This window comes from Vanellus vanellus, assembly GCF_965231255.1.
Source record: "Vanellus vanellus genome assembly, chromosome: 3".
Classification (NCBI taxonomy): Eukaryota; Metazoa; Chordata; class Aves; order Charadriiformes; family Charadriidae; genus Vanellus; species Vanellus vanellus.
The window spans coordinates 60,782,540-60,799,498 of NC_138907.1; the positions used below are offsets into that span (position 1 = coordinate 60,782,540).

The 16,959-nt window shown below is 36.4% G+C and overlaps 1 protein-coding gene across 2 annotated transcripts in view; it reads left to right on the plus strand.

The window, feature by feature from the left end:
- The window catches only part of ZDHHC14 (zDHHC palmitoyltransferase 14), a 119,319-nt gene extending 107,482 nt beyond the window's left edge, over nt 1-11,837 (plus strand). The window contains exons 8-9 of one of the 2 annotated variants that reach the window (XM_082481354.1): nt 1,405-1,507; nt 10,601-11,837. In XM_082481354.1, the coding sequence (XP_082337480.1) occupies nt 1,405-1,507; nt 10,601-11,002 (505 nt within the window). In that variant the 3' untranslated portion in view covers nt 11,003-11,837. The remainder of the gene's footprint in view (nt 1-1,404; nt 1,508-10,600) is intronic. The other variant, XM_082481355.1, reaches the window with a different exon arrangement.
- The last annotated feature ends 5,122 nt before the right edge of the window (nt 11,838-16,959 follow it).

A 16,959-nucleotide genomic window follows, 5' to 3' on the forward strand; every position in this document is an offset into this window, starting at 1 on the left:
ATTTGATCCATAGCTGTCAGCATAGGTCTAACTAGGGTTCGGGTATAATAAATCGTACACCTATTTTAAAGCATCTGATTTTTGAAGGAGTGCTTTCCACATGGCAGTTTGTAATCTCAGGTGGATTTCTAAGTGTTCTGAAGGTACATAAAAACCTGTTCTGCAGACCTTCAGGAGAGCTTAAACTGGTCTTGAGTGGTGGAAACCTCATTCACTGTTGAAAGGGGAAATGCCTTAATTTTTCCAAGCATCCTGTTCTTATTTTTTAAAATTGAAACCATCTTGACCTGTAGTGAATTTAGAGGTCCCAGAAATCCAGTTCTGTGCTGACTTCAGCTCTCAGGTGTTTTAAGGCATTTCTGTCATTTTGTCTTAGTGACAGGAGCTATAAACCCTGCAGTTAAAATTTGATATCCTATGGTAAAATTTGTAGTTTTCCAGATGGGAAGTAACATTGTTCAGGTACACAGGAAAAAAAACATTTGGCCTATGCTTAAAAATATGTGGAACTATTATTGAAAGCTATATATAATTTTAAAAAAACAACTTTGAATGAATCGAAGCATAAATGGTAGAAAAGATTTTTTGGTTTTTTTTTTTTATATGGAAGCGATATAAGTTGATACGCATGTAGGATATAGTAATTCTGTCTGTACATTCAGGTTTTTAAGAAAATTAACTACCAGAAGCTAAGTGCGGTTTATAGTTCTCAAATTGAGAGTAAAATTGTATGTGGAATTTTAGCAAAATCTTTAGCTAGGTCAGATGATGCCATTCTATTTATTTTTTTATAATCTTACATAGATTTTTACTTATTTTTATTAATTTCCCCATTAAACATTTTCTTAAAATTTCTTATTTCTATCTATGAGAGCATCACTTTGGTAAGAATACTGGAGCACTATGAGCAGTGTTAGGTAGCTGTCATGAAACCTGGCAAGTAAGTTGTCTAAACAAAACTTCTTCCTTCCTCCCTCCCTCCCTGATTAAGTAGCTTTAATTTTGAGGTGTGGAAATTGATAACAAAAAAACCTTCAAAACAGATTCTGATTCAAAGTGCACTAGTGAGTTCTGTAATTTGTTTTCACACTTGTAGTTTAAAATCCTTGTTTTTGTTGTATCTGCTGGTCAGCTTCAAAATCTTTTGTCTACAATAAAAATTGAGCAAAGTAGCAGTACATATGACTATATGGTGGGTAGTATTACAAGGAAACAATTACCTTGCTGATGAGTAGAAATGAAGTCTTATACTTCAGTTGAATAAAAGGGGACATTTGAAGGTATTGGTGAGGTATTAAGGTCTGTTGTACGATGGAATTTTTTTCTCTTTCTTTTTATTGAGAGAAGCTAGTCATTGATCAGAAATATCTCTAATTGTTTTTCTTTATTTTGATTATTCCATAGCTTAATTGACAGAAGAGGATTTATACAACCAGATACGCCACAATTAGCAGGACCATCAAATGGCATTACTATGTACGGGGCCACACAATCTCAGAGCAACATGGTAGGAATCATCCCATAATGTTGTTCATCAAGATTCCTGTGAATGTTTTCCTTCTCCACTTTCATGTGAACTAATCAAGTAATAACTAACTGGATACAGCTGACACTCTGGGTGGAATGACTTGTTTATTAACAGTAAAGAAAAAAACCCCAAGGCTCTTTTTGATAGATGTTTCACACAGTGTCATAGCTATTGCTCATGGATTCTAAAAAAAAAAAAAGAGAGGCTTTTCTACACTGTTGATTTATTGAATATACTGGCATTTTGACTTGTACTGTTGACACCTGCTGTGTTCTGAACTGGAATATTCAAGTATCATGGACTTGCTCTGGTTCATCATTTTCCAGCTAATTGTTATTTTGTATGGCACTTTCTTCATATTCTATTTCCTTCTTTGCTTGTACACTGTGGTTTTGCATAGACTAATGTGTTTTAAAAAGCAAAGATGAACAAAGAGGAGTTTCTAGGGGAGAAGTGTGTTGAAGGAAGAGCAGGAGGACACTGAACTTCCAATGATCAAAAAATGGCAACTGGATTGTTACAACAAAAGCTTTTAAACATCTTTGAAACTGTGCCAATAGTTTTTACTTTGTTTTTTGCTGGTAGCATTGGCTATCATAATGGAAGATAAGATTTCCAGTGCCAAGAAGAAAAGAATAACTGGAAAGAGATCTTTTTCCAAAGGCAAGCATCTTACATATGTGCCTATTTCTGAATTGTTGTCCACATATCTTCATATTATGTGGGTTCTAAGACTTTGTCAAAGAAGCCATGAGTTATGGATGCCCTCCCTCTGCCAAAAAAGAGGTGACCACAAGGCCTTCTGGCATAATTCAGCCTTTCTTTTGAACAAAAGAAGAAAAGACTCACTCTTCCCAGACAGATTAGTTTTAGTGTCACTGATAAACTGGTATAAAAATTTTGCTGTAGTTCCTAAGCTGTTTTTACTTACTATTTTGAGGATTAAATAGAAGATTTGTTGAGTTTCCTTAATAAGAAAATGTATTAGAGACTCAGTATTAACTCTGAGTCTTCTGTAAGGTGCAGTTGTGCAGAACAAGGTAATGTTCCATGTAAATTTTACTCAAAAAAAAAAAAAAAAGTAACTCTGAAAAGACAAAAGGGGCTTAAAAAGAAAAAAAAAAAAAAAAGAAAGAGAAAGCAGACATGAGAAATAGTCTGAGGTCTTTCAGGGATTACCCAAACTTTCTGACTCTGTCAAGGCTTCTTATTTGTGAGGATCATTAACCTACAATAAGTCCCTGGCATTGAATTATCTTAACACTATAAGAATTACACTTGCATTGCAAGAAAACACTATCATTGTTACTGGATATTAATGAGAAAATCTTGTGCCAGTTTGATAGAAAATTGACTACTTTTGTCTCTAGAAATGGAGAAATCTGTTATGGTATTACTTTAAGTCAAACAGGTGGCTGTTATGATTTTAGAATGTAATATCTGTAATTATGCAAATTCTTCAAGGATTTGAACTTCTTATATCCTAGAACATTGCACTACTCGAGCTGGGAAAGGCTTGAGTTCTTTGACAGTTATCAGAGTCACTTGGAAATGTGCAGTTTTCATTCCTGAAAATGATCTCTGAGAAAAAGCTTGAAAAATGTAATACGTCGTATTTGGTATGGAGGAATATCTTTAAGACTGTGATGCCATTTTTCTCAGGGTATTATTCTTGGTCTGTATCCAAGAGCAATTGGCTTCTAGTGGCAGCTGTCTATCAGCATTAAAATTTCTCCCTTAAGTTTTGTTGCAATCTGTTGAAGACTTGCTTAGTTTCCCAGTCTCTCTAGCACTATTTTCTCTTCCCTATTTAAAATCTTGCATTCTTTCCTGAGTTGTTTGAGGCATAAGAAATTATAAATTCATTTCCTGCTGGCAAAATGCAGTGGGACATGGCTTTGCCTCTGATTTGTTCTTTATTCACATTTCCCATTTTCTGTTTTCTAAGGTCAATGTTTTTGTTCTTCTCAGTAGACTCTGTGCCTGCTTTCAGGTTGCCATCTCTCCAGTCTCATAAAGCAGCAAACCAATTTCCCTACTTCACAGTTGAGGTCTCGATCTAATCCACATGACAGACTTTCTTCTTTTCTAACAAAATTATTTCACTTTACTGCTAGCTTAGTTGTTTTCAGCCATTCTGTTCAGTTACCAGATTTCCTGTTCTGATTTAAATTTAGACAGAAATAATCAAGTAAAACTTCATCATTCTGTTTAAACCTTTTTCCCATGAAGTGACCCCTAGCACTTTTCCAGGCTTTACAGTATCTGTTTCTCTCAGCTTTCTTCCCAGGACACAATCTTAGATTCTGAAGAAGTCGTTTAGGAACAGAAGCACTGGGAACACCAGCCATTTGCTTGTTCTCACTTGTAAAGGACTGCAGAAGCTTCTCGAGTGAAAGGCACTGGAGTACACTTTATGGCAGAAGTAAAACAAGGCATGCGGCATCCGGTTGTTTGATTTTTGGTTGGGTTTTTTTTTTATTTATTTTTAGAGGAGGAATCTCTGCAAGATTCTCTAGAATCCCACTTGCTAGAAGTTCAGATGCAAACATCCAAATTTCCTTTGGCGATTGACAGTTTAAATAATAGACTAGATCAAGCCCAAGACTCCAGTGGAAGCCAAACAGTAGAGGGAAGGTCTTTGTGGAAGGAAAGGTTTCCTTTTTACCTTGTGTCTTCACTGACGAAGGGTAGGCAGAAGATGGAATATGAGTCAGTCTTCCTTTCTGGAAGGTTGCATGCCTCTTGGGGAAAAAGGCAGAGGCATAAAATGAAAAATGCTTTCTTGGAGCGGAGGAGGCAGGTGGACCACAAAGAACTGTCAAGTTTGAAGGGGATGCATCTGGTACTGCAGCTTATATTATTATGGTTTTAGATAAGGACAGGCAAAGTGAAATTCCTTGACTTAAGAGCATGTGTAGATCATAGTCTTCGTCCATAAATACTTTTTTAATGGCAGAGGTTTAGCCATGTAGATGTCATCAGAGATAATTACACTATTTTAGCAAGTTTAATGCTTTTGAGTACAGGAAATAACTTATTAGAAATCTGAAGTGTGTTCCAGTACACTTTTATAGTGTCTCCTTGGATTTTATTCCAGAATGCATCACATCTTCTTAATTCTACATTGAATCTTAATGTCTAGATATTATACTACTTAATCCATATAGCATGCTAAGATGTCTCTGCTGCCCATTGATATTAAGGGAGGACTTTAATGAGCATCTCTCACACTTGTCTTCTGTTATTCCTTCCGTTCCCTTTTTCCTTTCATTCTCTTCCTTTCCCTCAAATATTTTACTCAGTGACTTGTGTCTTTCTAAGTACAATTCTTGTGCCTCACCCAACTAGCCTTTTATCATTCTTTAAATCTCTCTGGGTTGCTTAGTATTGTATTCTGGTTTACTTTATCTTAATATATCTTTTAGCATAGCATCGTTTTTGTGTTTAAGCTCAAAATAAATATCAGGTTAAGTTTAAACTTGCCAGACACTTGTTTTCAGTGCAATACATTATCTCTTATTCAGGATACCATTTCTGGGGCACTATTTTTGTATTTAACAGCTTTCGTGGTAGTTTTGCCTTTGAGACTTCGAATATTTCATATAGGAGCTACCCTACTTGTGCTAGTGACTCAGTTTGTCACAATCTCAGACAGTCAGGGTTGTTGCTATAATCAGTGCTTCATAGACCCATACCATGATTATTTTTTTTTTAAAGATCTTTATAAAAGAGCTTTTTCTCCTGTTCTCTCCATTGTTTTACTAATAGCTGAAGTTGTATTTACTTTTTTGAAGGCTGGAAGTATGTATAGTTATTTTTTTCCTGGTACATTCCCAGTGTTTTTAATCTCTTTTTCAATATCATTTGAAATTAATCTGGTAAATTCATTAGCCAGCTTATTAATATCCTTATCCACGTGAAAGCATGGTCGCTTGGAGCTCATGATCTGTAGATCTGATATTTCCAGAGTATTTCCCTATTGCATTTTATTGATGACTATTTTTACAAGCTCTTCATTAGTTTGCCCAGGTATCCCTTTTCTCATTCTTAAGAATTTTTTTTTTTTCACGAAACACAGTATCTGACCCATTAGGAAATCATAGTTTTCTCTGTATTTTATTCTTTCATTCTTTTTCATTTGAAGGTTTATTTTCTTTGTATTCTGAAAAAAGTTCTTATTTCACCATAAACCCATCAGCTACCATTACCTGGATCTGCAGTTCTGTAGTACTTAGCTTTCCCTTAAAAGCCTGAGTTGATTCTTGGGTTTTGTTACAGGGTATTTTATTCTTTAGTAATCCATTATGAAGAAACACAGAATCTGTCTCATTCCATGCCCTTTTTTTAGAGGAATTAGTTTGGTTTATTTTTACTATGATGTCTCTAGGAATTCTTTAATGCCTTATAAAATGATAGATTTTACTTCTATCTGCCGCTGTGTCAGGACAGGTTTATTTCTTTCCTTTTAAGAAGGCATCTCTTCTTCAGTGCTTAGGTAGTTTCTTGTGTGCCAAATTCCCTAATTCCAGTTCTCCCTTTCCTTTCCTGGCTGCAAATTGTTTAGTTAGAGTGTTTTTCTTACTTATACATTCTACTGAAAATTGTAGGAACCATAATAGTGTGTGTGCAACATTTTTACTGGTGAGATGTGCAGGAAAGTCTTCTCCCAAATGTTCACATTGGTATTTCTAGCACTGAACTGGAAACAAGGATCCAACTGATCCAGGGAACGTTAACTCTCACCATCGTAGCGTACTTTTCCCTTTGCTTTTCATGTTCTCATTATTAGGAGTATTTCTATCATGACAGTAAAAGGATCAGCAAGCATAGGAGCTCCACTTTGCTGGGAGTTTTACCAGTGTTTCCTTGTATGTTTTCTGTTGTACTTCAAATATAATTTATCATTTCCCAAAACAGAACTTAGGGCTCTTATCAAGTCAATATTACTATGGTCAAGGTTGATAGAGGTTTTTCATGAATGCATTTTACTTCACAGTTAAAATGGGTTAGGAGACATGCAGTAAATCAACTTCAGCATTTTGCTTTGGGTTGAGGTATGTTTTAGAAGCAATCCTTTTGATTGTGCATATTTACTGCATTTTTGTTCACATTGCAGAGCAGTATCAGAGCACATGAACTAGATTTCTTTCAGAAGATGTGCTCCCAGAATGTACCCACCATGCTTTAATCATTCAGAGACATTCAGTCCATAGGAACAAACAGTAGCTAGTCTGAAGTAAAATCCCCGGAACAAGGATTCTGCAGCCCTTTGGCTTCAGAAGTGTTTCTCTTCATAGATCTGCTCCTGGTGCATTGTACTACTTGCTCGTGGAGCCACTGACTTGGTGGCTTTTGTGGCTGAGTTGTTGCACAGTATCTGCAATACCATGATTTTGAGAGTGCAATCGTACAGCTGTTGGGAATAGTTATGCAGCTCCATCCCTCCAGTCTTTACCCGTCTATTGTATCCATCTAGTATGGCATTTCAGCATCCTTCCTGTTACTTCACAGCACTGTTATTCAGTGCTGTCAGTCTCCTCCAAAATTTTTGTTGTTTGTACTGTATTCAGAGATGCTGAGATAATTCAACCTTCTTTTCTCCATCTTCTGAGAACTGTTACGATTCTTTTATGTTACTAGTGTTTAGAAAATTTTTAACAAAGTTAATTTAAAATTCAAAGTAAATAATTTCTGGCTTTGGCATTAGAAATGTGAACAATATATTGCCATGTACATCATCTATGTTAACATGTATATTTTGTGTAGCTTAGAAAAAAATCAGCTTTTCTTCAGGAAAAAAAATGGAAAATATTGTTTCCTTAGTTGTTTGTATTTATTATTTGTCAAATAAACACAGAATTTTAGGTTTTGTCTAATTTGCTTTAATTTGTGCCTTTCGATGTGAAAATAAATAGAGATGGCTAAAAATTTCTATGCACATATATAATTAAACTTCTGTACTTGTAGAGCTTATTAAACTTATTGTACCTTCAGAAGCTGCTGTTCCTCTGAAACAGTGGAAGTTGTAAGTGGAAAATAAAAGCAGTAGATCTGAAGTAAGAAGGTACTGGTAGAATAATTTCTGCAGTAGATTTTTACCTATTTCGATTCCAGTGCTTGGCTTCCTTTTTGTTACAATCATAGAGTCTTTTGTTTCATTTGAATTGCTGGCATTGAATAATTCATGTGATTAATAGCTGTTAAGACTTTTGGCCCTAAATTTCATTTAGTTAACAGTGAAATATGCAGTCAAGGAAAAAACCCCATGCAAGCCCTATAAAAAGATCTGATTTCCTTGTTTAGTTTTGTGTTTGCTGTTTAGAGTCAGGAATAGTCTACCTGTATAGTATGTGTTGTTTTTATCAGATGTTTTGAGAGCTTAATTGAACACATCTACCTTTTCTAGTATAAACCCCGCTCTAGTCGCTTTTGAAAGCTGTTTACAGCCTGAATTTCCTTAAAATATTTCATGTTGATCACAGTTTAACAGAAAAAAAAAAAAAAAAAAGAAAACTTGAAATGCATCTAAATAAGAGGAGGGTTTTTAGGGAAGTAACAAGCGCATGGAAAATGAAAAAGAGATATACAGCACCTGAAAAAGTTTTATAACAGTCTGTTTAATGGAGCTTTATGAGGCTACTTTATCTTTTCAATATTGATTCGGTTGAAATGCACTAGAGTTCGGTAAGAAGAAAATGAGTTCAGACTATACAATGAGTTCAAGTAAATTACCTTCAGCTAATTTAAAACTGTGTACTTGTAGTGCCTGGAACACATTAATGATTTCCTTTTGAAGATCAGTGCTGAAGCTTCACTAAAGCAATAAGTCAGCTGCTAACATTATTTGTTTTCAATGTACCCCAGTGGTTATAGGCATTTCTTTGTTATTTAACATGTTCTTTGGCTACTGCTTTTCAGAGGTGGTGGATTTTGTTTGTCTTTTGAAGTTTGAAAATTCAGATAACAGATTTTTAAAGTCTACATAGTAAGGTTGGTTGAAGGGCTATAGTTTAATTGAAATAAGCAGGCGTGAATAACACTATATTAATCAAGAATGAGTTATTCACACTGAATTACTAATTGAAAGCTTGACTTAAAAGATGCTGACAGTTTTCTTCTTAGTAAGGTACTTATGCAAGGTTTTGGCTTTAAGCCTGTGAGTAATCCCTCTGAAATGATATGGGACCACTTCAGTTGTTTGGCTGAGGCTGTTCATCATTTTGTGGGGGATAAAATTGCTTGCAACTGAACTCAATTTATGTAACAAGAAGTTCTCTCTCTGAAAGCATAAGTGCTGGAAGATAGGTAACTGAGTGAGGATCAGACTTCTGCCTGTCAAAGAGTAGTTGGTCTGGGAGTCCTAAACCACTTAGACATGTTTAAAATACTGCCTATCTACTGTGACCAAGTAGTTTGCTTGCCCATTTTCTGAGTGTAATGTGTGTGCATCCATCATTAAGCTATTCAGTGGTGGAATCGGAGGACCTGAAAATACCAGAGGAATCATTCATAGTGATGGTTTTCATCATACAGTGAAGGAAGCAAAAGTATTTCCATGAGTTTGCATAGAATGTATCACAGTGGCTTATTAAACTTGAAGAGGCATTTTAGAAAATTGCTGTAATGTTACTAGCAGTGGTTGTGATCAGGAATATCTTGAATAGATGTTGCATTTGTCTTTTGGTAATTTGATATAGAGCGAAGAAGTCGGTCGTAAAGCAGAAGATGCTGCTTTAACAAAATCCTTGAAATAACAACAGTGAATACACGTCTTACCTCTGGATATATTTTTTTTCATTCAGCTTGCTTGCTTCCAAGTTTTCCTTCCTGCATTGGATTTATAGTTGTATGCATTTACTATAGTATTTCTCTTGCACAGCGGAACGGTAGTATGGCAAATGAATCTAACAGGGTTTTGAAAATCTGCAGATGTTATAACCCATCAGGCTATGAATTAAATATATATTGTCCTTGGAAGCTCTCAAAAGTCATGCCAGTTTGTGTTAAAGAAACTTAATTTGGCAGTAGGTGTACTACCCACTTAGCTAGCTGGACATTATTGAGACACCTACCTGTCTTGTCATCTCAAGGAATGAATGATAATTTTGTATAAATGTTTTTTAGGAATGATGTAGAGCCAAAAGCATTCGCCAAGCTTAATTGAATTTATATAATGCTGACTTTGGCTTGTTATTGTGAAAGTGCTTGCCAGAAAACTTGTGTTTTGTACCTTGATTCTTCACATTGTCAAGATTAAATTAATCAAGACACAGCCTAAAAATCATGGAAACTGATATTAAATTAATGCATCTGCAGTGCTGCCTAATTTCTAGACATCCTCTAGAGTACGGAGTATAGTGTAGTATATTCTCTGGAGTGTATATATAATGTATTAAATTGGGAGAGGGGGAAGTTTTTGCTCGTAGAGGCTATATTGCCAGCTGTGTCTTTATAAAACTACCTGCATCAAAGGAATTCTTGTTCTGGAAAACTTCTGTCACACCTTGATTCCTACATGTGAAGACCAATTAGAAAGGGCACTTGCCTAGTGTTTTTGAACTTGGAAAGATGTTTGGATTATGCCTTTGTGCCTCTCTCTGAACTGCTAGCTACTCTAGGGTAAAATAAGTAGTGTGGAAGTGATTCACCTCACCTGGAATTGGGAAAGTTTTGAGGTGCCCGATGTGTTAGTTACACATGGATTTTGCAGCTAGACTTTCCAAATGATTGTGAACAAGAATAAGTAAAGCATTTGAATTACAGTACTCTCAAAATACTATTTTAAAGGTTACCAAAACCTTTAAGTGAACACTGTAAATGTTTATCATAATTTACTTTGATAGTAAACCAAAGCACTGGCTCAGTTATGCATGCTTCTTTTCTTTTTTTTTTTTTTTTTCCCGGGCAGCATGCAATGGGATTTTTGGGTTGCTAACTATGGAATGATACTAATGGCTTTCTTTTTTTTCTCTTCACACCCCATTCTTTTCCATACCTTTTTGTCCACATTCTCCCTTTTATCTCTGTTTTGTTTGCCTTATATGATTTTGACACCCTTCCATTCTACAGTGTGACCAAGATCAGTGCATTCAGAGCACTAAATTCGTTTTGCAGGCTGCTGCCACCCCCCTACTACAGAGTGAGCCAAGCATAACTAGTGAAGAGCTACCTTTACCAGGAAAGACTACTATCAGTGGGCCTTGTGCAACTCTAACCCTAGGGCAACCAACACCACCATCTTCTATGCCAAATCTCACATCAGATACAGGTTTGACAGACATGATACCATTAAAAGAGGAACATGAAGGTCATCAGTTTCTCACTCCTGAAGAAGCTCCGTCACCCCCTGGGATGCTGCCAAGTGGAAGTCCTATTACACACAGCCATACAATGCACGTCCTGAGCCTAGCCAGCCAGGATTCATTGCATGAAGACTCAGTACGTGGTCTCGTGAAGCTTAGCTCAGTTTGAACAGCTTTTTTGAATGCTGCACCGTTTCTTGGTGTCAATACAAATCTCTGCTTAACAGGAATGACACTGCAGTACCACTGTAAGTCTTCGTAACATGCCTATAATGGAAACTTTATCGCATAATGGAGTCTACTAAAAGGACAAGTTATTTTTTCAGTGGAGCTATGGCATTTTTTTGACCAGGTTGTTAATGGTTGTGCTTTGATGGTGACTGCATTTTATTTTCAAGCAAAACCAGAAATGGTTAGTGATCTTGTTTCCTGAAGCTTGGGTACAGCAAGTTGGAAGTCAGCCTGTAACAAACACCATGTACAGTACAAAAGAGAGAGGTTCTTGGATGTAAGTGTCATGCTCTGTGTTCTATGCTCTTGTAATACACAATTGTTAAGGCTTACCACACTTGTGGCCAGAATGATCTGCACTTACATGTTATGCTACTAATATTTGAGATAGAAAATTACCATTCCATTTGTTAATACAAAAAAAAAAAAAGACTGCAGATATGGATTTGCATGCCACGCTACAGTATGTGTTACAGTGGTGTTGGTATTAAGAGAAAGTGCTGCTTTTTTATTTGTGACTTTCAAAGTGCTGTTTCATTTAAAGACAGTGCAACAAACAAATTAATGGACTATTATTTTTCCAATTTATTAAAATTTATTTAAAATTAATCAGTGGTGCCTAGAAGATGGAGAAATACTGATTTGATCATGTTGCATATCATTTAACCTTCTGTTTAAGTGTTTAGAGTGAGGTATTGTGTTGTGCCATACCACAAGATTCTTCCACTCCCTAATGTGATACAATTACCTGTGGACCTCCAATAAAATGACATCATCTATTTCTTGGACATGTGTACAGTTATCCTTGCACAGTTTTCCTGGGGAAAGAGGGGGAAATCATGACTTGTTGACATAGTTTGTAAAGATTTGACTGGAATATGTTTACATAATGAAACCAGAGCTATGGAGGAAGAGCTGGTTACAATTAGGATTGCTTCACCATCATTTATGGTTTTGTTTGAGATGTGTATTTGTTGCCATAAGAAATCTTTATTTGGAAACAGGATAGTTAGCATCTGCTTGGTTTGTAATTCTACGTTCCTTATCATATGGCTAAAGGGTGAGGGGCTTAAGATTCAAGATGAAGACAGACAGCTTTGTGAAGTAATCGTAAATGGCTAACAACAGACTGCAGCTGCCCCTGGTCATTATCCTTCATTGTATTTGTCCTTTAATATTTTAAATGGAAATCTTGATTTCATAGAGCTCTTCTGGGCTTTTTTTTTTTCCTTAAGTAAAGCACAATGAAAAGGTTAAAGAGATTTTTTATAATTATTTGTTGTGATAGCTGAAGAAAACCTTAGTTAAGATGAGAAGGTTTAATAGCTTTAATACTGTATTTACCATTCTTTACAGGATGTGGGACCTGGGTTGTTCTTTTCTCAGGACAAACTAAGTGCAGAATGTGCTTTATCTGATGCTTCTATGGTATGAAAGCATTCACTAGTTAAGAAATGTAACAGTTCTGTATTGTTCACCATGGTCATTCACTGACATCAAGCTAAAAGTCTTTTTGTTTTTACTTTCATTGTTAAAATTGAGGACAATCAGCCTGCAGAAAATCAGTCCCCCATGCTATTGAAGCTTCAGACAAGATACTGTCAAAACCTCTACTCCTCTAAGATTTCATAAGCAATCCGTTTCTACGATTGATGATGCCAGCTTTGACCTAATTCAGTGTGTAGAACATAGCAATGCTTTCTGTCTATAAGTGCCTTAGCAGGTCCACCAAAGAACCTCTGGCAGACAAGTCTGTCCCAGCTATTGGAGCCACCCTCCCAGCGTTTTCCTGAAGCTGGGACAGTCTTTCCACCAGCCAAACTGTAGTGACTGCCATGTCCCAGTTGGCTGGTCTCCCAATAAGCCTCAAGTATCGGCACTTATTTCTGTGTCTGCTGTCGAAGAAGAGTCGGTGATGCTCATCTTCTCATCTTCCCCTGATGTGTCCTTTTGTGTATGAAGCCATGAACATCTGCATTAAAGCAGGCTTGAGGGCTGGAGATACCGGTCTCATAGACCTGGGTAAAGAATCCCAGCTTTGAGTTTGTAGACCAGTACTTGACTGAATCATGATCTCCGAAGTGTCTGTGGGTAGTTAAGTATGAAGGCATTACTCAGGACATGGAAGGACGAGTCAAATATTTTTAATGCGATATCAAAACTTTCCACTTGTAGCGGTAACGATGAGGATTATCTAACAAATTGGAAACAGGTGTGCTACTTCAAACAAATGTGCTAGTTACATACTTGTTCAGGTAACTTTTTTTCTTTTTGTTTTTAAGATGACAGCCTTATTTTTTTTTAACATGCTGCCTATGTTTTTAAGTCTGGCATTTGAGAATAAAGTAAATACTTTGAATTTGTCTAGATATAGTTTTATATCACCCTCATTTTAAGTATGTTTTCCTTCCAATCTCAGTTTTAAGTGGTGACATCTTTAACCTCCCTGACACGACTGCCCTGTGAGGACATCTGCTGGAAGATTTCGGAACTAAGTCTATTAACCTATATAGTGTGGTAATTGCAGTCTTTGATTGACAGCAGGCACTGATTTAGCAGCAGGTTGATCGAAGAGATGCCTCTAAAAGGTTTTTTGGTCCGTTCCCCTCACCTCCATCACTGCTGTCTTCAATCGTGGGCGCTTCCTTCGTTGGAACTTGTATATACATCTGGAATGACTCAACAAAGTAACTATTCATCACCTACTCTACAGATTTGATTATTTTTTTTATTTACCTTTGGTTTTTTGAACTATGATTACAGAGCATGCACACTAGGGATTCAAAATTATAATTCTAGTCACTACTGCACAGGGTTTTTTCTTTTTTTTTCTTTGACAATTCATATACTAATATTAAACAGTTCTTTCCATGTTCATCTGATTTGTAAATGTCTAACTGCAGTGAAAGTTGATATTTTCAAAAAGTAAATATTTTTTTCTTAACAATCTAAAATCTTTCTGTAAAAACTTGTAGGTTTATCTGATAAAAATATTTATTCTGCTTTGGTTTGTTTTTTCAAATAACATTTTTCCCTTCCAGGTGTTTATATAATATTCTATCCAGAATGAAATACAGTGCTACATAAAATACTTTAAATGTTCTTTATTCTTGTGATTTCTCAAAGGTATTTCTATTTTTAAAGGGAGGTTTATATTCATATCAGCTAAAAAGTAATGTAATAAATTTCAAAATGTTATTGTATTTTTGTGTAACACTGCATCCTTTATCAACTTTTCATCTGTTCGTGTTAATTGATGATGCAGGTAGATGTATTTCTGTAGAAAGTGGTTAATGTATTCATTAAAAATAATCTTATAGATGGAAGGTTAGCTGTTTTGCAGTTGATCCTAGGGAATGATCCTAGAAGCAGCAAACGGGTCTCATAAACATAAAGACGTGTGGGTGAGCAGCATGTGTTACAAGGGAGATGACCGACTTGTGATATTGCAGACATTTTGTATCTGTTTAAATCTATACAGTGAATATAATAGTTCACCGTAAGTAAATTCTTGCCTAATGTTCAAAATACTAAACAAAGGAGCATCTCTGCAGGGCTAATAAAATTGAGCTTCTGTTTGCCTTCTAGTTCCCAAACTCAATACAGCTTGAAGAACAACTCAGAAATGTCAGAGGGATCTAATCCTTACTTTAGTTCTCTTCTGGTTTAAATTACATGTGGGAACTGTCATCATGTGTTTGCTGATTTTATTTTTTTGGTTTCTCTCCATTCCCCTTCTTATCAGCAGTGGTACCCTGAAGATGAGCATGGTGTTTTGGTCCTCAGACCGGCCTGACTGTTTTAAAAATCAGTTGCTGCCCGAATGATTTTGTTTTAGGGGCTGAAGTGAAATTGAGGTAGCTATTTCAACACACTTTCAAATATTCTTAGGCTCAAAATATGAATGGAATGTGTTTTAGACAGTTGCATATAGGTTTAGTTCATTTAAACTAAAACTGTCCTAGTTTTCAGGATCCATCTGGGTCAGGGCTTCCTGGCTGTGATTGCCTGCGAAGACATTGCGGTTTGACGTCTGGCTGAGTGCGCTGCCTGGACTTCCAAAAGACTGGTGGGATTAGGCGATCTATTTAAACCTCTGCAAATCTAGACTGAGTTGATACAGCAATTCAGTTCCATCACTGGAAGACAACTGTCTGTTAACATTCAAGTACAGAATTTGAAAGTTCGCCACAAACAGTACAGTGTGGGGAGGAGAACCACTTTTGGATGTTATGAAGAGATAAAATAGAAGTTTGTTTTAAGGTAGGTCAGAGTGGACAAGAATTAAGAAGATGAAAGGGAGAAGACTGAGTGAAAGTAGAACAGAGAAGATTAGCAGGTGGCTGGCATGGAGGAAAACAGGAATTACCTGTAAGCTGTGGGAGGAAGGGGGGTGTAAACAAAAAAGACACGGTGGGGGTAAAAAAGAGGACAGCTGTCAAGTAATCAAACAAAATTTAAAAAAATCAATTACTCACTGGTATTAAAATATTTTTGTGAGAAATTTCTTAAAAATCATTCTGGAAATAAAAATTAAGTAACGTCAGACTTTTGAGAGCAACTATAGGAAGATAATGAGAAAAATGTGAGGAATTGATCTGCCCTCAACTTCGTCTCCCCTAATATCTTCTCCTACTTCTATTTTGAAAATACATCTGTAAATAGAAAAACATGTGAAATCTTTGTCCCTTTTGAAGTTGATGGCAACCTTACGACACTGACCATGTCTAAAAATGGTAATTGCTTTAACATTTTGCATTTCCATACTGATAATTGTTTTAGCATTCCGTATTTCCATACCACAAGTGCTATTGCACTGGGAAAATGAATGGTGTAGTATGGTTCTGTGTTTCTTGGTGATGCCTTCATTAAATTTGCTCACCTTTAAGTAAAAGTGTTTTCCTAAGCCGAAGTCTTGCCAGTTAGACATTAAACCTGGAATTCAGTCAGAGTTCCTGTGACTAGTATGCAAATAGGAATTAAGACTACAGGCTAGATAAACTTAATGGTTTACAAACCAAAAAGATCTGTCCTGCAGAGATAGATTTACTTTGCAGTATACGTTGAAGTCAATTCCACTGGCAACAAAACATTAATGCCAGTGTTACCTTGATGTATTTTATGCCCTTCCCAACTTCAGCTACATTGCGTCATCTGAAAACTTGGAAAAGCAAAACTGAATTTAATCCCATTATAATTTAAATCTCCCCAAACCTCAAGCTAGTAGCAGCTGCTGGGACTTACCTGTGCATATTTAGATGTAGTTATCCAAATGACACAAAGGGACCACCTTAAAGCAACTTGGCTGAGTGATCTGTGATGTGAGGAGAACTCCTGAAGCCTGTCTTGAGCTCCTCTCAAAAGCACCATGTACGATTGAGAAAGGGATGGGAATTTAACGGGCTCAAAAGTACGCAAGTTTGGTGTTATGCTCTGTCGGCTGTCCACAGCAATCTGCGGGGATCTGACCGCGCTGGGGACTGCCAGTTGTGAGGTGGAAGATGAGGTGGACTATTTAGGTGTCGTACTTGTTAGGAAATGCACTTCCAAGAATGGTGGAATGTTCAGTCAAGGTGGCGGCACTGTAGTTAAAGCAGTGTGCGTGGGAAGGGTACAAGTAAATGATTCCCGTTGCGTATGTATTCGCTAAGCATGAGGTTTTTGGTAGCAAAGGTCCTGTGACCTGTTACCTGAGTCTCCTACACTGTCAGGAGAGAGTGCTAGCGCGCAATGGGTTCACAGTTTGTCACTCATTTCTCTGTTAAAAAAAAAAAAGCAAGCTACTTATAGGTGAGACTATTAATTCAGTGTAAGCATGCATGGTTATTGCATGGTTTTGCACGTGTACCACAACTTCATTGCAATAAACAGAAAATTGGTTCTAGGTTTTCTAAT